The sequence below is a fragment of the Podarcis gaigeae genome (assembly GCF_964106915.1).
Source record: "Podarcis gaigeae genome assembly, chromosome: 16".
Lineage (NCBI taxonomy): Eukaryota > Metazoa > Chordata > Lepidosauria > Squamata > Lacertidae > Podarcis > Podarcis gaigeae.
The window spans coordinates 16991667-17019405 of NC_139693.1; the positions used below are offsets into that span (position 1 = coordinate 16991667).

The 27739-nt window shown below is 46.8% G+C and overlaps 2 protein-coding genes across 4 annotated transcripts; one reads left to right on the forward strand and one right to left on the reverse strand.

Annotated features, from left to right (window-relative positions):
• The first annotated feature begins 1633 nt into the window (after positions 1–1633).
• SART1 (spliceosome associated factor 1, recruiter of U4/U6.U5 tri-snRNP) lies at positions 1634–18664 on the forward strand. Its single transcript, XM_083716584.1, has 20 exons — positions 1634–2080; positions 4288–4342; positions 4761–4816; positions 5827–5953; positions 7153–7258; positions 7577–7654; positions 8162–8261; positions 8879–9024; positions 9549–9755; positions 10810–10931; positions 11184–11347; positions 13682–13812; positions 14721–14891; positions 15584–15694; positions 16339–16426; positions 16640–16730; positions 16957–17092; positions 17441–17530; positions 17812–17933; positions 18400–18664. The coding sequence occupies exons 1-20, from the start codon at positions 1717–1719 to the stop codon at positions 18416–18418; spliced, it is 2484 nt and encodes an 827-aa protein (XP_083572710.1). The 5' UTR covers positions 1634–1716; the 3' UTR covers positions 18419–18664.
• Positions 18665–19849: 1185 nt separating this feature from the next.
• Positions 19850–26906, reverse strand: EIF1AD (eukaryotic translation initiation factor 1A domain containing). Of its 3 annotated transcripts, none has more exons than XM_083716641.1 (7): positions 26801–26906; positions 25718–25809; positions 24515–24691; positions 23110–23218; positions 22664–22772; positions 21493–21546; positions 19850–20702 (listed from the first exon to the last, which is right to left on the reverse strand). In XM_083716641.1, the coding sequence occupies exons 3-7, from the start codon at positions 24599–24601 to the stop codon at positions 20558–20560; spliced, it is 504 nt and encodes a 167-aa protein (XP_083572767.1). In that variant the 5' UTR covers positions 24602–24691; positions 25718–25809; positions 26801–26906; the 3' UTR covers positions 19850–20557. The 3 variants fall into 3 exon arrangements, with proteins under 3 accessions (XP_083572767.1, XP_083572765.1, XP_083572766.1); XM_083716639.1 differs by having other exon boundaries at positions 19850–20705; XM_083716640.1 differs by having other exon boundaries at positions 19850–20705; positions 26743–26891.
• Positions 26907–27739: the final 833 nt, after the last annotated feature.

The following is a 27739-nucleotide window of genomic DNA, read 5'->3' on the forward strand; positions in this document are numbered from 1 at the left end:
AAAATAGATATCGTATTGGTTGTACTTAAAAGTGTCCCATCATCTTAAACATGAAAATGGCTTAGCAACATGAGAAACTGCCTTGTATGGAGTCAGACTTAGCTCAGTATTCACTGACTGGCAGCAGCACTCCAGGGTTTCAGAAATTCCCTACAGATGCAGACCCTCCAAGTGTCCCTATTTTTAGAGAAGCTGTCTTGGTTTCTGATTTGATCCTGGAATGTCCCCCTTTTTCTCAGGATGTCCTATTTTCACTGGAGAAATGTAAGAGGGTATGGGGTTGTGTGACCCCAAGCCATCTGAAGGCAATCTTGTATAGGGAAGTTTTTGTTAATGTCTAATGTTTTATTATGTTTTTATATATGTTGGAAGCTGCCAAGAGTGGCTGGGGCAACCCAGTAAGATGTGTCAGGTATAAATAGTAAAATTATCATTATGGAATGGGACATCCCTGTTTTCATTGGAGAAATGTTGGAGGGTATGCAGATGTCAGGGATTGAATTTGGAGCATCTGCTTTGCATACAAAAGGTCCCAACTATGAGCAACAGCCCTTACATTTGAAATGCTTACGTTCTGAACTTCCATCAAAATATGCTGGTATCGGGGTGGGTCCCAACCCCATTATTGCACTTTAAGCCTCTAAAAGAAGGAATCAAGCACTATTCACCCTCTAAAAATGATAAAAGAAAGGGGAGTGATAATCTGAAACAGAAATTTTGCTTTCTCAAGTAAAGAAAGGCTGACACAAGAGACAGACACTATTCTGGTGATTATTGAAAGATTAACTGCATTTATCTGTATTCTTAGCTGAAGCCACTTGCACAATAGCTGTTAAGTATGTTAACTCACAAATATATCCTGCAATGTCTCAGTAAAGCATGCACAGGAGTGCAGCTGGGAAAGGCAACCCTAAACATATTTACTCAGAAGTAAGTCCTGCCAATTCCATTAGCAGTCTTGCTCAGGTACACAGTGTGTAGGACAGTTTAGGACTGATTTTTGTTGAGCAGCTCAGATTTTTTGAAAAAGCCAATGAAGAAACAAATGTGGTCAAAGTGTCAAAAGCTTAAGGGGGTGGGGAGAAGTAGTAGTTAAAAGAATTACAGCCTCCCATTTTAAAGGTGGAGAAAAGATTATGGAGATTATGTTAAACACGCAAACAAGTAGCAGTTATACAAATTATGCTAAAATCCCCCTTCCCCTTGTTAAGGCAGACAGAAAGATTTTAAAATCCCCTTGCAGTTTGATTTAAAACAGTTGCCTTTTCTGGAGTTTTCAGGCCACATATCAACAAAAAATTAAGATGGAGATAGTAGACAGGTTTCTGCAACACGCAATGAGGATTCGTGAATGCTGTGTTACACTAACTGAAGTTTTAGATGCAGGATTTTTATTTTTATTTTGTATTGAACACTATTGGAATCTTGTACTTATGCCAATAAAGGTTTGAGAATAGGAATATCAACAAATAATGATTTTTAAAACGCAGCTGTTAACAGCAAATGAATTCACACCTTCCCACCCGACTAAACAAGCCTTCTTGACCCATCTCCGGAACTCTCTGCTCTCGCCCAAAGCCAGCGCCGGATACCTATTCACGCCGGCCCGGAAGCACCGCGTTTAACCCGGAAGTGGAGCGCCGGTAACCAGGAAGTGCCACTCACCTGAGCCTCTGGCTCGCAGAGACGCCATTTTCTCAGCGTCCAGCCGCGACCATGGGTTCGTCGAAGCGGCACCGGGAGCGGGGCGAGACCTCCGAAGAACCTCCGCCTCCTGCCTCCGGCACCGGTGGCAACGGGACCTCGTCGTCGTCGTCCCGCCACCGCGAGCACAAGAAGCACAAGCATCGGAGCAGCGGGGGCGGCGGCAGCAACAACGGGAGCGAGCGGCGGAGCAAGCGGAGCCGGAGCCGGGGCGAGCGGAGCAGCCGGCGGAGCGGCGGGGATGAGGCGGCCACCGCTACCGCCGCCTCTTCCCGGGGAAGCCGTGCTGCCGCTAGCGGGAGCCAGGAAGGCGAGGTGGGGAGGCGAATCAAGCGGGAGAAGCGCGACGAAGGATATGAAGCCGCCCAAAGCTCAGGTGGGAGAAAGTGGGCAAAGGGAAGGCGGGGGGGGGGGTCCGGCCCATCCCGATTCTCAAACGGCAACGGGTTTTTTTAAATTGTCATTATTTGTTAAATGTGTTGGTCGCTTCTTCCCCGTTCCGCACTAAGGTAACTGAAAGTGACTTGAAATACATGAAGGATCACATACATTAAAAAAACACAGACCAAACAAACAAAACCTCAAAAAAATATAAAAGAGGATTTTGTTTTTAAAAAGGCAGGATGGAAACATCTCACCCACCCACTCTATGGCAGACCATATGCTTTGCATGAAGAAAGATGAGCCAATGCAGCAGCCCAGGGCCCTCCAGATGTTTGGGTTTCCGACTCCCATTGGCCTGGTGGTATTGTAGTCCAAACCAACCAAGTTGGTGAAGGCTGCAATACAGTTTTCTGTATTCCTTTGTTCCAGCAGAGCCCACACCTTACAGATTCCAACACTTCACTGGTAGATAATAGGAATGTGCTTGGATCACCAAGCATCACTTCCTAAGGTTCTTCCCTTCCCTAGTTAAACACAATTAAAGGCTCTTCACTCCCTGTCAATATGTACCTAGTGAAGTGGATTCCAATCCACAAAAACTAATAAGGGCAATGTGCTTGTTAATCTTTTAATGTGTCACAAAACCCTTGTGTTTGTTGCAGCAGACTGGATATGGCTTCTTCCTTGGAAAGTCTGTAGCAATACAGTATTTACTCTGCAATAACCCAGTCCTCAACTGATTTAAAAGCCAGGAGGGTGGGGGTTTAGGCCTTAGAAAAACACGGCACATTATCAGTTATTGGAGATGTACCTTAAGTATTAATTGGGTCCCTGAGTCTGAATCCCTGGAAAGCCCCTGCTGTTCAGTGCAAGATGGACAGGTGGCCTGTCCTGGCAAAAGGCAGCCTCCTGTGTTGTGGGCTAAAACTGATGTCATCTTTGATTATGGCTGCCTGGGGCTTATGGGAGTTGTAGTCCAAAATGTCTGGAGCACACCAGGTTGGGGAGGGCTATTTTATATCAATTCTGTGTTCTTGTAAATATATATCATGATAATTCTTCTGCTTTGAGTTATGCTTAATGATCAGGAAAGAGAATGACATGTTAAGTGTCCCTGTGTGCATTTGCATGGCTCTAAGAGGTTTCCCCTGACATTGAATTCAGGCAGACTGTGAGCCTGGATAGGGTCAGAGTGCCCTGTTGCAGCCCTGCCTGTGCTGGCTTAGAATGAGGGCCATTTGAAGTGAATTTTGGGGGACAGGAGTTAAGCAGGGAATGCATGGCTACAATCCTAAGCATGCTTTTCAGGGGTGTCTGTCCCACAGAGTACATTGCAATATTTAGTAATACTTTTGGATAAAGAAGAGCAGCAGGAACATCTGAGGACCATAGAGACGACATTTTACTCAAAGCCCCCGCTTCAGTTGTTAGTCACTAGCCCTGCTTCATTTTCTTAAATATGTTAAATGTTGTTTTATTGTCAGCTGCATTGGAGCAGAGATCAAGAACCTGTGAGGCCATTTAAACACACACACACACACACACACACACACACACACACACACACAATTGTCAGTCAGCTGACATCACTGGAATAGAAGGGGACATCAGCTGATGGGGGTGGGATTTGATTCTATGTTGGTTGTGAGCACAAGGCATGTACAGTGACAGCTCAGTGCAGTGGTGTGTGAAAACCCTTTTGCAAACATCCCCATGCTTGGGAGGTTCAAAGGGTAACGTAGTGTTGCTTGCAAAATGGCTTTCAAACAGCCCCACACTGTTCTTTGAAGTCCTGACCACCTGGGCTTCAAAGCACTGTGTCCCTATGTTGTTGTTGTTATTATTTCACCTTGGTGCTGCTGGTGCAGCAGTTTGGCTTCACCCCCAGAGGTGCACTCCATTATTATCTCTCGAGGCAAAAGGATGCCAACAACAAAATTAGTTATATTTATAAATCACCCTTTATCCAAGGATCACGGGGCGATTTAAAATATAGAAACACAAAAAGACATAACGTAATAGCAAACAAAACGATAACTCCCCACCCACTACCCCATGTAAATCCCATCCTGATTGCCTTTGAAGAAGGTTGGAATCTCTAAACATGATGGGAGAAATGCAAGAATGCTCATAGCTTGGACTAAATATTTTTTTCTGCTTTAACTAACCAAACTTCTCTCTGTCTTTATTCCCAAACAGTTGTCGGTCCAAAGTCTAGCTCAGGAGATGCTTCCCTCAGCATTGAGGAGACAAAGTGAGTGTGACAGAGCCTGACTCTGTATCCCTGTAGCTTTGACAATGCCTCCTGTGATCTTTTGACAGCTGGCTCTTGTGCAGGGCTGACTAATTAAAACTGGTGCATTTGAGAGCTGCTAACTCGGATTAAAATACACGACTGGATTTGATAAGGGATACCAGCTGAAGGGAAGGAGGGAGGTCACAAGCTCGGCAGAGCAAAAAGGTTTATATGTTGATTAATGTACTGTAAGAATGATTGTGAAAAGAAAATAATAAAAATTTATTGAAGAAAAAAAAGAGAGAGCTGCTAACTTGGAACTGGGCAGAAAACTCCCCAGAGTGATCTCAGGAAGTTGCTGCTTAGGCAATGGAGTCATTGTGGCTTGTAGTGCTTTGCTGAGCAGGGTTTGATATTTCTGCCTTTCTCTCGACAGCAAACTTCGGGCTAAACTTGGGCTGAAGCCTTTGGAGATCAATTCTGTCAAAAAGGGTGAGTGATTCCGGGTTCTGTGCCACATGGCTTCATGGCCTCAGACTCCATTCAGAGAATAGCCCTTGGTGTTCCTCTGCTGTTGCACCTTCCAGGATTCTTGCCTCCCCCTTGCTGGCTGCTGAAGCAAGAGGAAGCATGGCCTGCTGGTTAAAGGGGAACAATAGCCCACACGCTTCGGCTCTGTTGGTTGCCCAGGCTTCTCACAGGTCCTAGTGTAGTGTAGTGGTTAGTGTGTCAGAGTAGGACCTGGGAGGCCAGAGTTCAAATCCCCGCTCAGCCATGAAGCTCACAGGGTGACCTTGGGCCAGTCACCGTCTCAGCCTAACCTCCCTCGCAAGGTGGTTTTGAGGATAAGATGTGGAGGGTGAGAATCACGAACACATCATTGAACTTTTTTGAAGAAAAAGGTGGGATAGAAATGCAGTAAATAATTAGCTGAGTAAATAGGGTGGGGTGGGGAGGCTGTGGGGAGTGCTGAAGGTTCTCGCCGTCCCCCCGCCTTCATAGCCGAGCTCCTAGCCTGCCTTTCTCAGAAATAAAACAAGGTGAAAGTAAAAGGTGGGGCTGGTGCTTGGGCGATTTTCTCTGCCTCCTTAGTTGCTGTCTAGGGCCTAGATCTGGCGGTGGGGTGGGGGATCTGTACCTGGAACCAGACAAAGGGAGTCTTTCCCTGTTTGCCCTGCCAGTGCTTTTGATACCATGGTCTCCTTAAGGGATGTGACTTGGAGGCTCCATTTTAAGGTGGTTCTCGTCTTCCTTGAAGAGCCAGTACATCCTGAAGTGGTGCAATTTACCATCTCAGGCTTGAGTAAGCCTTAGCTACCGGTGGCTCAGAACTTGGGTACTGCTGCGAACCCAGTGGACTCTTGTAAGAAGAGGTTTCCTCCATCCTAGTCCAGTTACCTTTTTAAAAAAGAGATGACTGAGGAGCTCTACTGTTTCTAAGGCAGCCATCTTCCCATACTCCATGGCCCTTTGATAACCTCAGTTTTTTTTCCGCCCTGCAGAAACTGGCAGCAAGGAGGACCCTGTGGCAGCTGAGGTCATCAACCCAATAGTGTTGAAGCAGCGAGAGGAGATCCGGGAGAAACTCGCTGCTGCCAAGGAAAAGAGGCTTCTGAACCAGAAACTAGGGTACCATTTTCAGCTGCTCTATCTAAATCAAAGATGTAACTGTGTGTGTGTGTGTGTGTGTGTGTGTGTGTGTGACTTCAACTCCCATCATCCTAATCACTCGCCATATTGGCCAGGGCTGCTGGGAGCTGGAGTCCCGCAGCCTTTGGAGGGCACCATTTTGGCCTACCTGGTTATTCTGCCCTCGTTTTTTTCTGGGGAGGGATATCTCTGCTTTTGTTTGGAAAGGGACATCTCCTTTGAGGCACTGACCTGGATCTCCTACTCTGATCCACTAGCAGGTCAGGTTTCCAGCTTGGCTGACTCCAGTGGTTGGCAATTTCATCATTTCAGCTGCTTTTCTGAGTTATTTAGTTGTTTAATATATTTGTATCCTGCTTTAACTGGAAATTACTTGATGGCAACTTATTAACTAACAGGTTTTAAAATTAATGCAAAAATAATTAACAGTTAGCCAACTCTGTGCAGGTGGATGCAGCTGTAGTAAAGTGAGCAGAAAGTCTCAACAATCAGCACACTAAATAAAGAGACTTTAGAAGAATTGTATCTATTGTATATAATGCTAATACATAAAATCAACAGCACAAGCATTTTACAAACACACAAAATCCCAAATGAATACGATGAACCACCTGTTAAAAACAAACAAACAATAAGTTTCACTGAGAAGTCTTTCTGAGATCAAGCAGCAGATTGATAGCTTCTAGTTCCTCAGGAAAAGTTCTTCGTCAGATTCCAGCTTGAATCAGTAAGTCCTTCTGTGGTGTTGTTTGATGGCTGCAGTTCTCCAAACTTGCCGTGTCATTAAAAAAAAAATAATCAATGGCTTCTTATTACTAACTTTGGTTCTTGTTACTGAACTGCAGTCATTTTGGGGGCTTATGAAATGAAGACCGTTTTTCAGGCAGATTATATTTTATACAGAAATGCAGTTGGTAACAATAAAGAAGGTCTCTGCCTAGCACTTAAAGGAAAGTTTTCACTCTGTTCTAGGTTTGTGAAGTCCCCTAGCTGACTTAGCTCATTGTTAAGCTTTAATTTTTTCTTAACGCCACATTCCTCCAAGTCCTCTTCTTGCCCTCCTGTTCCACCCTGTCTTTGGTGAAAACTTAGGGTCTCATTCAAATCTTTGGGGTGACTGGGGAATCCTTGGGGTGATCATCTTTGAGCAGGGTGTTCTTCTGGTTTCCTGCCCTCAGGAAGATCAAGTCGCTTGGCGAAGATGACCCCTGGCTCGATGACACCGCTGCCTGGATTGAAAGAAGTCGGAAGCTGCAGCTGGAGAAGGATATGGCTGAGAAGAGGGTTGGTATTGCCCCTTTGAGACCCTGGAGAGCTGACTGTACTTTGACAGGAGGAGGGGGCGGGGAGCCTGTTGTACCATTCAATGCCTGTGCCATCCTTCAGGAAATTTGGCAGACAGTATTCTGTCCTGCCCTCCTGGCATGGTGGAGAGAGGGAGCCAGTTCACCCGTCCTGAATGCTAACTGCTTTCCTACATGCAATTGCTTTGCCCAAACCACTGGACATATACTTCCCCTACCTCTACACCTTCCTTTCCTCTCAGTGTCTCCTATCTAGAGCTGTACTCCATTTTTTGTATTCTTTCCTGCCTTGCAACAGGCCAAGCTCTTGGAAGAGATGGATCAGGAGTTTGGCGTCAGCAGCCTCGTGGAGGAGGAATTTGGGCAGAATAAGAAGGTGAGGAGAGCAATCCCACAAGCTCACAGACATGAGTTGGGTTTATGTCCCAACAGAGCATGCTATCAAAGGGAGAGAATCTTCAGTTATAATACAGTGGTGCCTCGCAAGACGAAATTAATCCGTTCCGTGAGGCTCTTCATATAGCGGTTTTTTCATCTTGCGAAGCAAGCCCATTGACAGCTTAGCGGATTAGCGCTACAGCTGTCAAGCGGCTTCCAGCGATCAGCTGTTAAGCGGCTTATCAGCGGAACAGCTGATAAGCGGCTTAGCGGCTTAAGAAAAGGGCGAAAAAAGCGAAAAAAAAACCGCGGGGGGATGCAAGATTTTTTTCGTCTTGCGAAGCAACCCCATAGGGGAATTCGTTTTGCGAAGCGCCTCCAAAACGGAAAACCCTTTCGTCTTGCGAGGCGTTCATCTTGCGGGGCACCACTGTAATAGAATTGTAGGAAACATGATGATTGCCTTGGCTGTTCTGATGCCTGCTTTTAATACTCTTTCCTGCAGGTGAGCTACAGCTCACGGGATTTGAAGGGTCTGACAGTAGAGCACACCATTGATTCCTTCCAGGAAGGGAAGACGGTCATCCTGACGCTCAAGGACAAAGGTGGGGGGACAGAGCTTGCAACACTCTTGGCATGTCCTTTTGGCTTTTCCACCCAGTGACCAGGTTGCAGGCTGCAACTCTTGCTCCCACACTTGTACACATGCAGTCACATACGTATGTGTGCTATCTGTGACTCTGTCTCTCCCTCCCTCCCTCTCATGCAAGGACACAAACACTCTCTCAGCATTTCCATCTCTCCTTACCCAACCTCTGGGGTGCACAGAAACTGGGGGGAATTCAACATCCACACCCTGTTCTGGGGGGTTCTCCTGACCTTCCCCCAAGCCAATTTCAGGAGGGGGAAGCCCTGTTGAGCTAGCAGAAGTCCATTTGAGATTTATTCTACATATTCACTCTGATCAAAGTAAAAGGCGTTTCCACCCTTCTGCGCTTTCCCCTTGCCCAGCCTGCCAGAGGTCTTTGGGGTCTTTCCAATGGGAGGAGATCTCTGAACGGGCATCAGTAAAGAGCATGGCGAGCAAGTCCTTATGTACAAGGGGAGGGTCTAGGTCGGCATCCAATGAGACAGAGTTCGGGTTCAACAATTGGTCAGTAGCATTAGAAAGAGTTGTGTTGTGAAGCGGCTGACTTCACGCTGACTGCCAGCTTCCTTTTAGGAGTCTTGGAGGAGGAGGGCGGCGATGTGCTGGTGAACGTCAACATAGTGGACAACGAGAAAGCCAAGAAGAACGTGGAGCTGCGCAAGAAGAAGCCAGAATACAAGCCCTATGAGGAAGAGGAGAGCGTGGACGACATGGTGCTCGTAAGGGAGCTTCCTTGTTTTGTTGTTTATGGGAGGGAACCAGGCAGAATATACATAATGCAGCATTGGGATAGAAAAATAGGCGTGGCATGGCAGCAGTGGATAGAGCTGCCCCGTAGCTGCTTTGAGCTGCAGCAGCCCCAGACAGCACAACTGTATGGGACCTGGAAGCCCAAAGCATACAGAGGGCACCAGGTTTGGGTACAGATATATATTTCCCTCCCTCTGTAGTAGCTCAGGTTGCCCAAGGAGAGGAATGGATGGTTTATAGGGCAGCCTTTTCCTTCCTCCTGAGCATCTACAGCCACAGCCGTATATCAGGATGAAGGGGTCAGGCTCGAGTGTTGGGAGGAAGTGACTTGCTGGTAGACGTGGGAGATTTCAAGTGTTGCTGCTCTTAAGCCTCCTGGCAAGTCCCTCGGCTTTGCCCACCAGCCCCTTCTTGTTCCAGGCCCCTGGAGCTCCTCTCCCATTGGTGAGTCCCCCTCCTCTCCTCTGATCCCTTCTTTTTTCTCTCTCTCCAGTACAAGCACAAGAGTGTCCTGTCCAAGTACGATGAAGAGATCGAAGGGGAGAAGAAGAAGTCCTTCAAGCTGGACTCGGTGGGGATGGCGGACGGGTCATGGGAGCGGGAGCTGCAACAGATCCGGGACAGCCTACACAACCGGGCTCAGACCCTGGATGTGCCGGGCCTCCGCCTGGCTTCAGAGTACTTCTCACCAGAGGAGATGGTAAGGCAGGGATCCTCTATCCTCATGTGGTTCTTGGGCGTTTCTTGAGGGTTTTTGTCCACAGCTCTTAGTCCTAGGAACTTAGGCTGGAGGAAAGAGCAGGTGTCCTGGACCCTGGAAGATTAGAGGCAAGGGGGAAAGTTCCTGTTGTGAGAAAAGTCAAGAGGGGGAAAGGGAGGTCTCGACAGGCTGTCAGCAGCAGGGCACAAGAATGGAGGAACACCAGGAAGCCTTTGGAGTGGGGAGGTCTCCTCTCCAGAGTCTCCTTCCCTTAGCTCTGACCTTTGCAGTGGGAAGGGATGAATGAATGGTTTGTTGCAGTCAGAAAGTGCAAATGTATCCTCCATTTCTGGACACCAGCCCATAGAATTGTATAGTTGGAAGAGACCCAAAGTTTCACCACTGCAGTGCAGGAATCACAGCTAAAGAATCCCTGACAGATGGCCATCCAAACTCTGCTTAAAAGCCTTTGGAGGTAGTCTGTTCCTATTGTCAAACATCTCTTACCATCAGAAAGTTCTTCCTAATGTTTAGTCAGTATCCCCTTCAAATCTGTTGGTTTGGGTCCTTCCCTCCAGAGACACAGAAAGCAAGCTTGTTCCATGTGAAAGGCCTTCAGATATTTGAAGGTGGCTATCCTATCTCCTCTCATTCTCCTCTGCTCCAGGCTAAACATCCCCAGCTCCCTCAACCATTCCTCATAAGGCTTTGTTTCCAGGCCCTTGGATCATCTTGGTCACAAAACCTCTGCACACGTTCCAAGCTTTGCATTCAACTGCATCAAATATTCGCTTCCATATAAACGGCCTGTCTTCCTCCACACCATGTAGCAAACTCCTTTCCTAAGGAAACTGAGCTCTTTCCACTTGGGGGCTTAGCCCAGAATTCAAGATGGGAATGCCAGAAGCATGTTGGGCCCAAGGACTTCGCTTTATAGCCTTGAGTAGCAGAAGGCCTTTGGGGTGGGAGAGTCTTGTGTGAGAGCAGGAGGGTAGGCCTGCAGTTCTCCCAGAGGCCTGTGCTTGCTTTTTGATGCTTCTGCTTCTTGCCATAGAACGTCACTTTCAAGAAGACAAAGCGACGGGTGAAGAAGATCCGCAAGAAGGAGAAGCCAGTGAAAGCCGACGATCTCCTGCCGCTGAGCAGCATGGACAGTGAGAGGGACTTTGGCTCCAGGTAACAGGGGCAGAATGGGGCTGGCTGAGCAGGGGAGGGGCTGCAGAAGTCTTCTGTGGCTCTTGAATGCTGCTTCCCACCTCTCATTGTTACCTCAGTTGGTGAGCAGGCAGGGGGTTTATCCCTCCTAGACCCCTCTGCCCAAGAAGCGTCTCCGTGCTAGGTCGGGGGTGCCACAGCTTGTGATCACATCACCTCTGGGGCAGAGAACTGCTTCCTGTGCTCAATGTCTCCCTTGCAATGGCTCTCTAGGGCTCGTGGCCGGGGGAGGAGGAGGAAGACTGCCGTGGTGGAGGAAGAAGAGGAAGAGGAGGATGGTGAGGGCTACACGGAATATGCCAGGAATGGAGCTTCAGAGCAGTTGCCCCAGTCAGACGACATTCGGGTAGAGAAAATGGAGATCAGCAGTGAAGATGGTGAGTCTGCGTGGGGAATCATTGGGTGGCCGAAAGAGAGGGGGGTTAGAGGCATTCTCAAAGGAAAGTGCATAAGATTGGCTGAAGGTGTCTTGTGTTTTATTTTCTTCATTTTAGACCTGTGGTGTTTTTTTACACAATTGGAAAAACCTCTGTACAGTCATACCTTGGTTTTTGAACAGCTTACCGTATTTTTCGCTCTATAACACGCATCTGACCATAACACGCACGTAGTTTTTAGAGAAGGAAAACAAGAAAAAAATATTCTGAATGAAACAGTGGGTGCATGATTTTTATGGTTCATGCTGTGGCCACAGACATGTGATCTGATGGTGAGTTTGGGGTAGCCCAATGCAAAAATCCTGAGGATCCATGTGGATCCATGCTTTGTAACCACGTTTTAAGTGGGGAGGGAAGGAAAAGCACTCAAGGGACAAGGAGCACGCGTGGAGAAGGAGCTTTTCGGTGAGCTGAGCGGGGAGGAGGGAGGGAAAGAGCACTGTTGCTTTAAAGGTATACTTAAGGTACTTGCCCTGTGCCTGGGTTTTTTCCATTTAACAGTTTGCAGCCTTTTCCTTCCGCTCCTTGTTTTGAGGCAGAATAGATTTGAGCAAGTGAGGAGGACTTGGATTGCAGGGGATTCACCATTAGCTGTGTAAAAGCGCTCCTCCTTGCAGCCTGAGTGATAAGCAGCCACCAGCAGCAATAGAATGGAGCACAAAAAAGGGGTAGGGGCACTAGGACCCAGACAATGCTCGAATCTATCCTGCCTGAAAACAAGCTGCTCCCTCCCAGCGGATCAGCTGAGACGCGGGGATTTGCGAAGTTTTCCCCTCTCCCTCATCCCCAGCCTTTTTTCTTTAACTTCCTGGTTTTCACTGCGTGGCTCAGAGCTCAAGGTTGGTTTTATTTTGCTGCTGGTTGCTTAAATTTTATCTTTCCTGCCGTCCCTCTGTTTAGAGAGCTCACGGACCTTTGCTAGCGTCTGTCCCTCCTCCCGTGTAAGCGGCTGCTGCCCGCTTTGCTGCCATGGCTCTCCTTCCCTCCCTCCTCCCCGGCTCCAGGTCGCTTTAAAGCAAGCAAAGCGAGAGCGGGACAGAAGCCCTGCAAGCGGCTCCCGCTTTGCTTGACTGACGGCAGCCATGGCTCCGATCCGTGCATTCGCTCCTTAACACGCACAGGCATTTTCCCTTACTTTCTAGGAGCAAAAAAGTGCGTGTTTTGGAGCGAAAACTACGGTAGTTCTCAAACGTTTTGGCTCCCGAATGCCACAAACCTGGAAGTGAAGCCGAACCTCCAAGGAGCTTCTGCGACTTCTGATCGGCTGCAGGAGCTTCCTGCAGCCAATCAGAAGCCGCACTTTGGTTTTCGAACATTGTGGAAGTCGAATGAACTTCCAGAATGGATTCTGTTTGACTTCCAATGGTGTTTGGGTTGGTTTACAACAGGGATGGAGAACCTGTTTCAGGTAGAGGGCCACATTCCCTTGGCCTTATCTGCCCCATAAACTGGCTCTGGCATAGCCTGCCTTAATCTTGCTCCCTTCAGAGGTTTTGGACTACCAGCTACAGTTAGCCCCGGCCAACACAGTTTTGCTGATGGGAGTAATTTTATAAGCTATCTTGTTATATATTATTTTATGTATTACTTTTATGTTATTTTTATTTATTATAGTCTAATAATGATTTGTTGCAATTGTTGAGAGTGAATTTTGGTTTAATTATAATTTTTGGATACTGTACCTTGAAAGTCCATCTTATTATGCAGGCTACTCCCCATTTACGTGGGGGCTGCATCTGTGGCACCGCACAGCCTGCCCCATTCTGCCCCTGCTCCATTCCTCCCCCCCCCCCGCCCTGCCCCCTCCAGTGCCCAAAATGGCACAGACATTAGTGGTTCACGCGCAAATGGGGAGTTGCCTGTATTCTAAATGGATCATTGAATACTACGTTATTTGATAGGTTATTGTAAAATCATTCTCCCCCCCCCCCCCATTATGACTTATTTGCATTGGGTTGGGTTGTTCTAGGATGTGTGGTCTTTCTTTTTACATTTTGTTTCAACAGGCTTGTAAACTGTGTTGTGTATAACAGCAGTGTAGAAGGGTGGCATACAAATTGAAAGTGAAATGAAAATGAAAGGGGGAGTTGGTAGTCCAAAATATTTGGAGGGTGCGAAATTGGGGGAAGGCTGAACCTAGAAACTTGGGGGTGAGGGTTAAAGGCATGGTCCATTGGGAGGCAGAACTTTCTGAGTGGAAGGGTGGGGAATCCAGGGTGAAACACTGTGGAAATAAGACCTTTTCACCTCCTTTTCTCCCCCTCTTTCTGACAGAAGACGCTCTCGCAGGCCCTGACTCTCCTGCTGCCCTGGAGGAGGATGAGGCAGAACTGGAGCTGCAGAAGCAGCTGGAAAAGGGGCGGAAGCTGCGGCAGATCCAGCAGCTGAAGGACAGTGGGGAAAAGGTGAGGAAGCGGAGGGGATCCAGCTGCCACAGAGGCTGACCTTGTAAAGCGGCAAGAGTTTCTCCTTGGCACCTCAAGGGCAAGGAGAAGTGCGGATGCCATGGGGCCTAGGTAGCCACCCAATATACCTCTGCATCAGCTTCTGAGACCATCTCCTGAAGGTCATTGTTGTTGTTGTTGTTTTTTAAAAAAACAACATAATTTCAGAACAAACACAAAAAATAGATAGGGAAAAAACCAGAATGTATTTGGAACTCAGAAACCTCAGTCCTGCTGCTGCCCCCTTTGCTAGAGAGCTTAATGCTGCCAAAACATCCAAAGCATACTAATTTTACTTTACTGGGGAGCTTTTAATGTTTGATGTATTGTGTATTCTCTTACATTCTGCTGGAAGCCGCCAAGTGGCTGGGGCAACCCAGTCTGATGGGCGGGGTACAAGTAATAAGTTGTTGTTGTTAGGATTCAATGCATGCATATGACTATCAGGCCAAACAGATTTGTGCTTGATTGGAAGCAGTGTATTGTTTATTTTGTTTATTTGTGGCTTTTACGTGCCACCTTTTTCTCCAAGGAGCTTATTGTGGTGTATGTGTTTTCCCCCTTTCCTCGTGTAATCCCCACAACAACCCTACAAGGTAGGGTAGGCCATGAGGCAGTGACTGAGCTCAAGGTCAACCAGTGACCTTCATTGCCAAGTGTGGATCCTTGGTCACCCAGGTCCTGGTCCGACACTAACTACTGCACCATAGTCACATAATTCCGTAAAGGTGTTCAGTGTCCCCACAAATGGATCTCACTTTCTTTGACCCCTAAGTACTCTCCCATTTTCCAGGCAGCCTCCTGGAGGCCTTTGGACCCTAGCTAGCTCTTCAGTGTTACTAACCCTCCGCTGCCTATCTACTTTTCAGGTCATAGAAATAGTGAAGAAGCTGGAGACCAGCCGAAGCCAAGAGGACGACGATGAGCTGGAGCGGAAGGGGGCCATAGTCTTCAACGCCACCTCCGAGTTCTGCCGCACGCTGGGCGAGATCCCTACCTACGGGCTGGCTGGCAACCGCGAGGACCAGGAAGAGCTCATGGTAATGAGCCCCTAAGGGATGCTGGCCTGATTGTTCAGCACAGATGAGACCCAAGTGGAATTGCTAACCAGCACCCCCTTCCCAGTATTGTGTTCCAAGAAGCAGCTGTCTGATGTAGCCATGGCTCTTCACACACTGCAGCGTTAATTTCTGGAACTCACTGCTGCGAGATAGTTTTCATTTATTCCATAAAATGTACGCACTGCTTGATTGTAAAAAAAAGGGGGCAGGGGAATCCTCAAAGGAGATTACAAGTATGTAGAATGCGGAAATGTGGTCTAACGTGGTTTTAGTTCATTGCTGGTTTTCATTATTATGTCAGTGTTTTAAATAGCTCTGTTTAACTGTTTTTACAGGTATTGTTATGTTCTCTTTGTAACTGCTTTGAGGGGGTTTTTTAACAATCAAACGGTATATACATTTTATGAAATTAAATAAATTAAAGTGTGAGGGAAGACCATAACATGGGAAGTTGCCTTAGAGTGAGTCCATCTAGTCCTGTCCACACTGATCGCCAGCAGCTCTTCAGGATTTCTCCTGGGGGAGGGGTCTCTCTTCCAGCTCTACCTAGAGATGCCATTGGGGTTTTGTCCTTTCTGCATGCCGAGCAGTTGCTCTTCCCCTGGCTTGTAACACAGTCTCCTCCTCCTCCTCCTCCTCCTCCTCCTCCTCCTCCCTTTATCCCCTCTCAGGATTTTGAGCGAGATGACGAGAGGTCAGCAAACGGGGGCTCAGACTCAGACGGGGAGGAGAACATTGGCTGGAGCACTGTCAACCTGGATGAGGAGAAACAGCAGCAGGATGTGAGTTTGCCTTTTGTGTGTGTGTGGGGGGGGGGGTGTTCCAGGCTGGTGCTCTAAGATTCCTTGGCAGCCACTTTAGGACTGGCACCCCTTCCCCTTCTTGCCAGCAGCGGCAGTGAGCCCAGAGGCCTTGACAAGATATAGAATATAAAATCTCCAACCCAGTTCATGAATTTAAAGAAAAGCTAGATATGAAACCATAGAACCACCGGCAGTAACCGTGTACACCATCCTGCAGGGGAACAAAACATTGGGTTTTAGATATATAATACATTATAATTCCTGATACAGCCAGAACGTTTCTAAGCTTCCAGTGCAGATGTAGCTACCAAGTGTGTAATGTGCAGTTGTCCATCAGCTTAGAAGTTCAGCGACTACTTCCTGAAGTTATTGATCTGTATACAACTGAGGATCAGGCAAGAGGAATTTCCATGTGGGCTCCAAATCAAAGGAGAGAATAGCAAACAGTGCATGGTGTCTTCAGTCAGAATCCACTAAGATATACATTTCCTTTCTGTAACTGGGATTCCAAGGGATCTCCCACCCAAATGTGCTGAAGGCATCTGCTGGAGTCTAATTCCAGTGGGTCAGTACAGGTGGGGTGAACTGAGCATGATTCCCCCTCCCTTTTTTTTGTTATGCAGTTCTCAGCATCCTCCACCACCATCTTGGACGAGGAGCCCATTGTGAACCGGGGCCTGGCGGCTGCTCTTATGCTCTGCCAAAACAAAGGTAAGGCTGGTGTGTGTGTGTGTGTGTGTGTAGGGTGAGGGGTTGGCCAGAGCCTTCCTGCCACCTGCAGGCTTGTGTGTGGGTCAGCCTTCCTTTGGTCTAGAGAAGGGGGCTCCATCTGCATTTTGTGTCTGCTGGCACTCTTCCTCCAAGAGGGCTGCATGAGTAGGATATTGCAAGTCCATTTTCTTTCTCTCTCCTCCTCCTCACTAGGCTTGCTGGAGACTACCGTACAGAAGGTGGCAAGAGTGAAGGCACCCAATAAGTCGCTGCCATCGGCAGTCTACTGCATTGAGGACAAAATGTGAGTGGCTTAGTGGGTGGGGGAAGGAGCTCCTGGCTCTCCAGTGCTAAATCAGGTAGACCGGGATGCTTCAAAGGGTGGAGGTGGGACATCCCTGGAACCAGATAGCCTGGGGTAGGAAATTTCTAGATGTGGCTAAACCAGCAGAGCTGAAGACTCTGTATTTGCCAGGCTGGACCAGTGTGGTTAAGGCTGCTCTGTTCCCTCCTCCTGCTCCTCCTTACAGGGCCATTGATGACAAATACAGCCGGCGTGAAGAATACCGGGGCTTCACTCAGGACTTCAAGGAGAAAGACGGTTACAAGCCAGATGTGAAAATAGAATATGTAGATGAGACTGGGCGTAAACTCACACCCAAAGAGGTACTACTACTAGGCAGGGCTATCAGCCCTCTTCTGGTATGATAGGTGGCTTATATTATGGTATACTATGCATATGGTATAATAATACTAAGCAAGGCAGTTTTAACGGAGCAGCTTCCTCACTTCCAGGAGGGAGTAACTGGTTCTCAATAGGGCAGCTGCACGATAAAAGAATTTTTTGTGTGTTGGCTGGTTAGTGAAAGCTGGGGGGGGGGGCTGGTTGGGCAAGGCTGGCTCAGTCTCAACTAATAGGCATCTGTGGTCCTAGTTCTCAGCCTTGGTCTGCTTGAGGTGCAGCAGCCAACCCAGCTGAAGCTGTTTAACCCTCCGGTCTTCTTCTTGCTCCAGGCGTTCCGACAGCTCTCTCACCGCTTCCACGGGAAGGGTTCTGGGAAGATGAAGACTGAGCGGCGCATGAAGAAACTAGACGAGGAGGCGGTGAGTGAAGGGAGAGGGAGGCACTGGCCAGTTCCAGTAGCGTGGAGGATCTGAGACCATCCCACTTGCCTGTTCCCCAAAATGATTGGTCTCTTCAGGGCCTGCTGAAGTGTGGCACCCATTTCCCCTTTTAGGAGGGGTAGCTTTTGACCAGCCATTGAAATGTGCCTCTTTACATTAGTGTGTGAGGCATCGACTAGGGTGAGGAATTGTGCAGAGGGCAGGAGTACAGGGATGGTGAGGGAAGTGGTCCTGATTGGATCTGTCTCCTCTTCCTCCAGCTCTTGAAAAAGATGAGCTCCAGTGACACCCCTCTGGGCACGGTGGCTTTGCTGCAGGAGAAGCAGAAGGCCCAGAAGACTCCTTACATCGTGCTCAGTGGCAGCGGGAAGAGCATGAATGCGTAAGGAATTGCAGGGGGAGGGGAGGGGATGTCTTGGGGCTGGTGTGAGAGAGACAGGGCTGCTAAGGAGAAGGGAGGCAGCCTTCTCTGTGGGCGACTCTGCAGCTGACTGTTTGGCTCGCCTGTCTGCCTTGATAAAGTCCTGAAAATATCTCCACAACTCACTCTCAAGCAGCCAGTCCTCACAAAAGTTTGCCGATCACATCTGCAGAGAGTGGGGCAGTACTAAATGCTCATGGTGTGCTGTGCACCCTAAGCCATCTGTACAAGAAAGCGTGTGGCTGAGGCTTGAAGCAGATGGATTCTGGCTTCGTAGCTGCTGTTTCCACCCCTTTCATTTTCCCTACTAGGGGAGAGGAGCTAAGAGCTTCTCCATTCTCTGGAGGAGTGGGCAGGTGGCGTCTCTCTTGCTTGCTGCATCCAGGCCTTTTGCTAACTTATTATTCTCTCTCTTCCCCCTCCACAGAAACACCATCACCAAATAAAGGTCTTTGCTTTCTGCATTGGAGAGAAATGTTTGCTCAGGATTCTGCGGAGCAGTACTGTGGTCGGGGTCCCCGCAGAGGGCCTAGGTCCATTGCTTCCTGAAGGAAATGTGTTCATCATGTCCCTTCCCCACTTTGAAATATGGGGAGGGGTGTATATAGTTGTGGAGCTGAGTTTTTAGCACCATTTTTTTGTATCTATATATGTGAAACCAAATAGCTTAAGTAAAAGTAAGTGCTTCCTCACTCATTGTTGAGTCTCTTCCTTCTACTGAACAAGAGTTTAAAATGCTGTGTTTGGTGGTTGATGAAAGGGGGAGCACACACTGGGCTACATATAATCTTCCCCTCTATCACTTCAGATTGCAGCTAAGAGGCTCATGGGACTGACGGCTCCTTGCGCATTCCCTACATATAGAAAATTGGCTTAGTCAGGGAATGTCCAGTAAGCCTCCACTTGAAATGGCACAAACTTCAGCAACTTTGGTTCCATCTAAAGCTGCTTGGCAGCAGAGGGCAGGAGAACAAGGGGGCCTGCTTTGCATGCAGAAAACCTTCAGGTTCTCTCCCAAGCAGGACTGAGAAAGAGCTGCCATTTGGTGTAGAGCAGCCTTTGTCCACCTGCTGCTCTGCAACTCTTGGGCTGCAATTCCCATCATGCTATGCTGTGTGGGGCTGACAGGAATGATAGTCCCATCAATATCTGAATGCACCAGGTTCGTGAAGGCTGGTGTACACTCTAAGGAGGCCTTGTGTTCCTCTGTAATGTTGGTAGACTCGAGTTCCCATCATCCAAAGCTACATAACCCCCATCCCCAAGTGTGGTCATACAGGGAATGTATAGGGGCATTATGATAGTGGCAGTTTGTTTCATTTCCTAATGATCTCCAACACACAGTTCACACTTTTCACAGCCACTGCTTGGTTAACAAGTTCATCAAGTTATCCACCTCAAGCCCCACATCTCTGCCTGCTCAGACCTTATTAGCATTGCATTTCTTTATTTTGAACCATCTTTAACATTTTATTACCCAGCCACCGTTCAAAGAGATCATTTCAGAGCTTTCTGCAACCCCTCCTTTGTTTTAACCACCCCAGACAGTTTGGCGTCATCAGCAAACCTTGCCGCTACTATTTACGTCTGATTCCCTTCCTAAGAAAGTCTTTCTGGCATGGGGTGCTGCCCTGCATCATTTGCCTTGAAGGCAGTTGGACAGAATGCAGCTTCTCTACAGTCACCCTTTCCTCACACAGTAAATCATTTAATCCCCTTGTCTAAAGGTCCAACTGTCCTCCTAGCTGCTTTCCTGTATTTACATGGTTTAAGAACTTCACAGAAAGCCATTTGCACAGTTTTTTTTTAAGATGAACCTTCCCCTCCTCCCTCTGCTTTAGCAAGCTCACTTGCAAACAAGAGTGCTCTCACCCCAGTCTCTCTTTAAAGTTTATTGAAACACTTGTTGAATATTATAATACAAAAGAGATGTTGTCCCTCACTGTGGGTGTCCCCTTGCCTCTCAAGAGCCAAATCTAGCAAATGTGAAGGAGGAGAAATAGAAGGCAAGATGATTTGAGCCATTTGAGGAATGGCTTTGGTGCAGAAAATTTGGATAGAAAGCACTGGGATCATCCCCAATACCATCTAATTCAGCACCTGCCTACTAAATACGACTTGCTCTTGGATGCTCCAATTGTGTGCTGACCATCTCTTAATGTAGGCCAGCCCACTTTTAGAAGAAGGGAGTGCCACTTCAAAATGATCAATATATCTTGAAGCTTGTGTTCTATTGCAAAACTGCTATCTGGCATGCCAGGCAGTGTCTGGGTTTGGGACATACACATTGTATATAAGGCAAAGGGAGAAAGGGAAAGAGGCCTGGAATACAGTAGAGGCATCTGGTCAAGACAGGGTCAAAGTTCCTCAAGGAATGAGCTATAGCTGCTGCTAACAGGCTGAGCAAATTTTTGGTTGTTGTTGTTGCCTGCAATACAGCAGCTCCAAAATGCTCCTGCAGGTACAAGCTCCCCTCTAGAAAAAGGGGACAAACAGCTAACCCTATTAGACAAGAGGATGGGGTTTGAGGCAATGCCCCTTTTCTCTAAGCAAAGTTATGGAAGCTCCCAGGCTGGCTTGACCTGTCACTTCTCCTCCTCATCTGAGTCGCTGCTGTCTTCACTCTCCAGGTAGTTGTAGTTCACCCTGTTTGTATTCACAAACAAGTCTGCATCATCGTCCTCGGAGTCTTCCTCCCCCGCAGAACGTGGTGGGCTTTGTGGCCCATCCCTGCTAAAGGAAGACAGACAGAAGGCGCTCTTAGTGTAAACTTCTCTCTAATTATTATTACTTCAATTTATTATCTGCCCTTCATGCTACGGTCCCAGGGCGCAGTTTATAACAATTAAAACACAACATTAGAAGCAAAGTAGGACTACTAACAGCTGGCCCCATGGCTACAACATCCAGCCTAATTTCTGTACTTTTATAACTTGTCCTTGCCTCCCCTTTTTCTTGCTTTGTGTAATTGTGTAGCCTGTTGTGGGTAACGTCTCTGTCAAAATGCAACAGACGTCCATGATCCGCACTTTCCAGAAGCAGCTGAAGACATTTTTGTCCCAACAGGCTTTCTCAGCTGGATAAATGGGTCTCTACCACGTGTCCACTCGCTAGGGTTTTAATCTTGTTTTAAATGTATAGTTGTACCTTGGAAGTTCCCGAACTTTTGACTCCTGAATGTCACAAATCCTGAAGTGACTGTTCCGGTTTGCGAACTATTTCTGGAAGCCGAATGTCTGACAGGGCTTCCATGACTTCCGATTTGTTGCAGGAGCTTCCTGCAGCCAATCAGAAGCCACACTGGACATCCGGACAGATTCCATTTAACTTCCAAGGTATGACTGTATATGTTGTTCTTTATTTATCTTATGTGGTGGTTTAGAAGGCAATAAATTAACTGTAATAATTAATAATAATTCTTAATCACAACAACACCTTAGAGGTGAGAGACAGGAGGTCCCTGGAGTTTTCTCCCACCCTCCACACAAACACATTGCAGGAGTCCCTTTCCCAAACTCACCTGTCTTTAGCACTGCTCTGAGCTCCTGCCACACCACCCAAGAAGGCCTCAGGCCTGCAGAAAGAAACAGGAGAGAGAAGGGCAGCCTGGGATATTAGTAGCTTAGTAGTTTGGAAGGTACATTTGAGACTACAAAGGGATGGCCCCAAGACAAAGGTGGGAGCTGCAGAAGAGATGGGTCATTCCCCTTACATAAAACTAGTCAGGAAAATGTATCACACCAGCAGCCTGGACATACCCTTCACTCAGCCTTGGTGCACTGGGGTGGTTTAGACTCCCAACTCCCATCGGCCAATCAGGCCCAAAGTCAGGGATGATAGGAATTGTAATCCAAAATATTAGGAAAGCACCAGGTTGCAGTGGAGGCTGGCCTAGCAGACTTAAGGGGTGTTATCAGTAGCTTTCCTTGTCAGTAGCAACTTTCCTACTAGAGTGGTGCCCCGCAAGACGAATGCCTCGCAAAACGAAAAACGCGCAAGACGAAAGGGTTTTCCGGTTTTTGTGTCGCTTTGCTAGACGAATTTCCCTATGGGCTTGCTTCGCAAAACAAAACGTCTTGCGAGTTTTTTTCCTTTTTCTTAAAGCCGCTAATAGCCGTGCTTCGCAAGACAAAAAAAACGCAAGACGAAGAGACTCGCGGAACAGATTAATTTCGTCTTGCGAGGCACCACTGTACAATGGTACCTCGGGTTACATATGCTTCAGGTTATAGACTCCACTAACCCAGAAATATTACCTCGGGTTAAGAACTTTGCTTCAGGACGAGAACAGAAATTGTGCAGTGGTGGTGCAGCGGCAGCAGCAGGAGGCCCCATTAGCTAAAGTGAAGAACGGTTAAGAATGGACCTCTGGAACGAATTAAGTACTTAACCCGAGGTACCACTGTACTGCTGGAGGGAAGAGAGCTGGGTGGCAATAAACCTATCAGCAATTGTGTAAGTTTTTTGGGGGTGTCCAAATTAATACCCACAGACACCTCCTGGCACCCTACAAGACCTCCTACCCCTTCCAGTTTCTATCTTTTGTTGTTGTTTGGCTGGGAGCGAGGGGGGAGTGTTGATTCCTGCTTCTCAAATCTGGGTTGTGTTTTTTGGGGGGTAGGTTGTTGAAGGTTTAACCCTATTTTGGTTGCGGGGATTCTGAGTGCCACGAGTGGGTATTTGGTCCTTACCAGTATCCTTCCTTTTTCAAGTAGCAAACATGGTCCTTGTAGAGGACAAAACTAATCTCGGCTTTCACTTTCTCCCCTTCTTCTATGGGATCTACCAGCAGGAAGTCACCTGGGAGGGGAGAAAAAGATAAGTGTGTGTCTATGTAAGCCCACAGCTTATGCACATTTACCTTGTGCATATTCAGCTTTATGTGCATGGCCAAAAATTTAAAAGGGGGAGAGGTTCTAGGGAAAGAGACACTAGCAATCCCACCTGCCACCGAACTCAATAAGCTTGGACTATGTGGAAGGTTGGCTTTAGCCGTGATCTGCAGAATGTAACCCTTGTATAAGTTGTGGGCTTACTGTATATATTGCAGAGAGACACAAACTTGCAGGAACTGGAAAGGAGGAGGAGGACACAATTTCCACCACTTGCTATAAGGACAGCAGCCTTTGCCACTCACCTCTCTTGATCCAGATATTCTTGCGGAATTTGGTGGGCATGCTCACAAGGAACCGCGTCCCTTCAGATGTCTCCACCTCATGGAGATTGTTGCCAGGGGTCCCCACCACCTGGAGGAAATAGGCAAAACAAACAACAACCACACTGTAAAGTTGTGCTGGGGTTTGTACCCACAAAAAGCAACCATCATTGTAAGTCCATGAAAAGGGCCCTTTCTGTACAACTGGCTTGAAACCCACCCACTCCGCTTTCCTCTCCTGCAGAGGAGGAAGAGCCAAACCTCTTTTGAACCGTCCAGCTATAGACAAGATGAACAGAGGGAGGCAATGGAATCATAGAACTGTAGCTTTGGAGGGGACACAAAGGATTATCTAGTACAATCTCCTGCAAAAAGCTGCCCCAGATCAATAATCAGGGTTAACGCAGATCTAAGACAGCCCTCCCTAACCGCCAGATGTTTCTACTAACTAGAGCTTGCTGAGAGGTGTGGTCCAAAACAACCAGAAGGCCTTTTCCAACACTGGAAAAGGTACTATGATGCATATATGGTGGAATTATTTAAACATCAAACAATTTTGGGAAACAATATATAATGAAATGAAAAAAATGTTCAGATATTCATTTAGGAAAACACCAGAAGGTTTTCTATTGGAAATAGTACCAGGAAGTCTAAAGGAAGAAGATAAGACATATTTATATGCAACAGTAGCCACAAGGTTATTGATTGCGAAAAATTGGAAAAGTGGTATTATACCAACAAAAATGGAGTGGCTTGCCAAATTATTGGAGTATTACAATATATCCAAAACAATGGGAGAAATTGGAAGGATCTCAAAAGAGAAGATAGCCAGGGACTGGAAGGTGTTTAAAGGATACTTACAAAACCATATTGAAAAATCAGAACTCCTGTTAGAATAAACAAGTTCTGTTTTAAATACTGAAATACTAAATAAGATGGATAACAATGTGTAACAGAAAAAGAAGCATGAAATTAGGTTAAAGGTGTGTGAAAGAAAGTAATAGAAGTGGAAAGAAATTGCAATTGAGTAGATTGGAAGTCTAAGACAAAGGTGGGGTGAGGGGTGGTGGATGGTGATGGGAAAAGGAATTATCTGTGGGATTGAGTGTAGGTATGTTTGAACTTTTTTAAGGATTGTATGCTTGTATATTCTCAATATGTGTGTATTAATGCTGAATTATTTTAATAATAAAAACTTTTCAAAAAACAAAACAACCAGAAGGCACTAGCACGAGGAATGATGATGTACAACAACCAAGTCTACAGCTGTCTTGGGTGGAACACAGCTGCTAGAAACAGCACTGCAAAATCAGGACAGAAAATGAGCAATGACATCTGGAAGCCCATGGCCAGTCCAGGCTGGAGATGCACAGTGGGGAGGCCTCACCCGGACGATCTGCTGCCTCTCTGAAGGCACCACATACTCTTCTAGGACTTCTTTCACCACATGCTTGCGTTTTGTGGCCTGGGACATGCTGTTCTGTTAGCCCTGGGGAACCGTGTCTCTGCCGGGGGTGGGGTGATGCAAGGAGCCGTTTGCAGAATACGTCCACGTTCTAGGAGGCTGCCCAAAATAAAGTGAATTGAATAATGAATGGAAGAGCATCACAAGTGCTTTAGCAGTGGAAATATCAACTAGGACAGGTGGAGCACTGCATGGGGCTGGGAGATAATGGAAGCCAGGTCCAATTGCTCCTCATTTTTAATTCATTCAGTTTAAATATTGCTTCTCACTACTGGAAGGAGTTGCAAAGTGTTTTACAGGGACAATGGCATGCAAAATATACCAGGGGTAGCCAATGCAGTGGCTTCAAATGTTCCTAAACTACAACTTCCATAATCTCATTCCAGTATGGCCAGCGGTGAGGGGAGTTGTAGTCCAAAACATTGGGGCACTAGGTTGCTTGCTCCTGAAATATACAATTTTAAAAATCAGAATGAAAAATCTATGCTAAAAGTGTTCATCCTGTTCTACATGCACCAGGAATAGAGGTCTTCCTCGACATCGCAGGGAGAGGCCAATGGAGATTAACAAAGAATGGTGGGGGGAACTCATTCTTTGAATTCCTCTCTGGGTGAGAGAGGAACGGGGGTCTAGCTAAATTGTATAATTTGGTATATTAATAGTTGGTTTTAATAATTGTATTAATTGGATAAAATTGACATTGTTATAATGAGGCTGTTATTGGAACAATATTGAGGGGGAAAATATTTGGGGGGGAAGTGTTCATCCAAAAAAATCATGTACCATAAGATAGCCAGCCCACCCACATTACGAACAGATATAAAAAATAAAAGAGCAAGCACCGAGGAGAATAAAAGCATCTTCATCTGGTGTCAGAATGACAATGTCAGTGCACGTGAGCTTCCCTGGGGAGAGAATTCCATGATCAGGGGGCACCAGAGAAAAGGCCTGTTCTCTGACTCCACCCTCCTGCCCACAACTCTTGGAAGGCCTGCCAGATAACCCACAGGTTTAAAACATAAGAATGGATGGGACCAAAGTACCTCCATAGGAATTCGCTTTTGTTCAGTGATGGGGAAAAGTTCTTTGTATCGGGACGGGGGTGAGGGTCCACGGAAAACTGACCTGTTTCCAACAACAGCCAACGTCGTCCAAGTTCAAGGGCTGTGGATCCAGTGCTGATTTCACTCTCTGGTACATTCACAGTTCTGGAAGAGCTTGAAGGGTGTGTGTGGAGAGATGTAATAATAGTAAGTCATCATATGCAAGGACAGTCTCAGGGGCTCAGAGGTATACTGCTTTTGAACATGGATGTTCTGCCACTGAGAACTGCCATTGATCCTTCATAGATTTATCTACTCTGTTACAATTACTGCCTTGCTGGATCTGAAGAAAAGATTCATCTGGTCCAAACTTCCTGAACCTGGCGCCCTCCAGATGTTGTGGGCTACAACTCCCATCAGCCCCAGATACATGGAGTTGTAGTCCAAAACATCTGGAGGACACAAAGCATTGGAGTTTGGGGGGAGTTCGTGTGTGATTTATTCCAACATCCTCTATCCCACAATGAGTTCCACAGTCTATGTGCTGTGTGAAGAAGTCCTTCCTTTTATTTCATCCAATATGCAGCTTTATTGATTGTTCCCGAGTCCTAGTGTTAGAAGAGAGGGAGAGAAGCTTTTCCTTATCCACTTTCTCCATGCCATGAAGAATTTTACACACTTCTATCATGTTGCCACTTACTTGCCTTTTCTCTAAACAGAGACGTCCCAAATCTCAAGGTCTGGGATACTCCTCATCTGGCAACCCTTGCTGGGAGTAAACTAGTTGAATTCCACTCATAGTGCTTACTTAGCACTTTGGTGCTCTATATTTCAGCACTCAATGCGCTTCGTGTGTTAACTCTTAAAGTCTTAAATTATTGTTTGTTGGTTTTTCTTATTGATCATTCTAATAGGGGGGCGGAGGTTTTTTTGTTTTTTTTTGCAGACCGCTTTTGTTTGTTTCTTTTACAATCAAGCCGCGTATAAATTTTATGAAATAAATAAATAAAAACTCGGAAGGCACCACGACAGCCCTGTGAGGTAGGACCGGCCCACCCCCCGCCCTTAAGAAGGCAGTATCGGGCTCTCATCTGTTTTTGAACCTACCCTTCCAAAGCGTCCTGTGCCCCCAAACCTGCAGCCCAGCCCTCCGTTTGGTTGATACCTGCTTAAGAACTGGCGCCTTCTCGTCCCCTCCGAAGCGTGAGAAGCGAGAACTTCCTACTTCCGACTGCCCTGGACTTGACTTCCGGGTGCGCCCCGCTTTTCCTTCCCGGAGTGCTGCGGTTAAAAACTTCCCCGCCTCCGAGGAAAGCTGCCCTAATTGGACTATATACCACGGAGATAACAGCACTGCGGGTGCAGCCACTACAGAATTGACTTGTCAATGACTTGTGATATCAGCCTTGCTTATTTGTGCAGGAGAGGGCGAAAGAGAAACACGGATTAGATCACCGAATGGCCGGAAGAATCAGAAATCAGGAAGACCAAAATTTTAATAAGGAATGGGGAAAATTTATAATTTGTCTTAAAAACCATTGTAAACAGTTAAAACTGTTAGTAGGACTGGGATTACACTTGTAGTTTAATGGTGAATTTTGGACATAATGGAGATGTAAAATATTTGGATTATCATAAAAGATGCAGGAGGAAATGATTAACCATAGGACCCACAAAGAGGAGGAAGGAAGTCCAGGAGATTCTTTGGAATCTTGTTTTTATGTTGTATATTGGATATGTGATTGTACAACTTTGATCTGAAAACCAAATAAATGTTTTTAAAAAAGAAAAAAACACCAAATAAAACAAACGAAAGAAAAATAACCCAAAGTATCTGTTTTGTCCTAAATAACCTCTCCAAAGAGAAACTTGTGTGATTGCGGGGGGGATATGTTGGTACAGATCTGGTCATGTTTGAAAAGAGGGGGAACTAGACATAGAATTGTAGAGTTGGAAGGGACCCTGAAGGTCGTCTGGTCCAACCCACTGCAATACAGAAATCTCAACATACAATTCCATGTGGCATTGCATCAGATTTTCAGACAAAGTCACTTCTCAAACACTTGCCCGTCCATCTTTTCACCCGAAGGTTGCCTGGTGTTTT

What these genes read in the sequence shown, in the direction of transcription:
- EIF1AD (XM_083716639.1), bottom strand. Translation starts at nt 24,601, where the DNA reads ATGTCCCAGGCCACAAAACGCAAGCATGTGGTGAAAGAAGTCCTAGAA. An exon ending in GAATATCTGGATCAAGAGAG is followed by an intron (nt 22,773 to 23,109) that starts GTGAGTGGCAAA and finishes CTCCCCTCCCAG; the next exon opens with GTGACTTCCTGCTGGTAGAT. An exon ending in CAGAGCAGTGCTAAAGACAG is followed by an intron (nt 20,706 to 21,492) that starts GTGAGTTTGGGA and finishes GTCTTCCTTTAG; the next exon opens with CAGGGATGGGCCACAAAGCC.
- SART1 (XM_083716584.1), top strand. Translation starts at nt 1,717, where the DNA reads ATGGGTTCGTCGAAGCGGCACCGGGAGCGGGGCGAGACCTCCGAAGAA. An exon ending in CTTCTGAACCAGAAACTAGG is followed by an intron (nt 5,954 to 7,152) that starts GTACCATTTTCA and finishes TCCTGCCCTCAG; the next exon opens with GAAGATCAAGTCGCTTGGCG. An exon ending in ACTTCTCACCAGAGGAGATG is followed by an intron (nt 9,756 to 10,809) that starts GTAAGGCAGGGA and finishes TTCTTGCCATAG; the next exon opens with AACGTCACTTTCAAGAAGAC.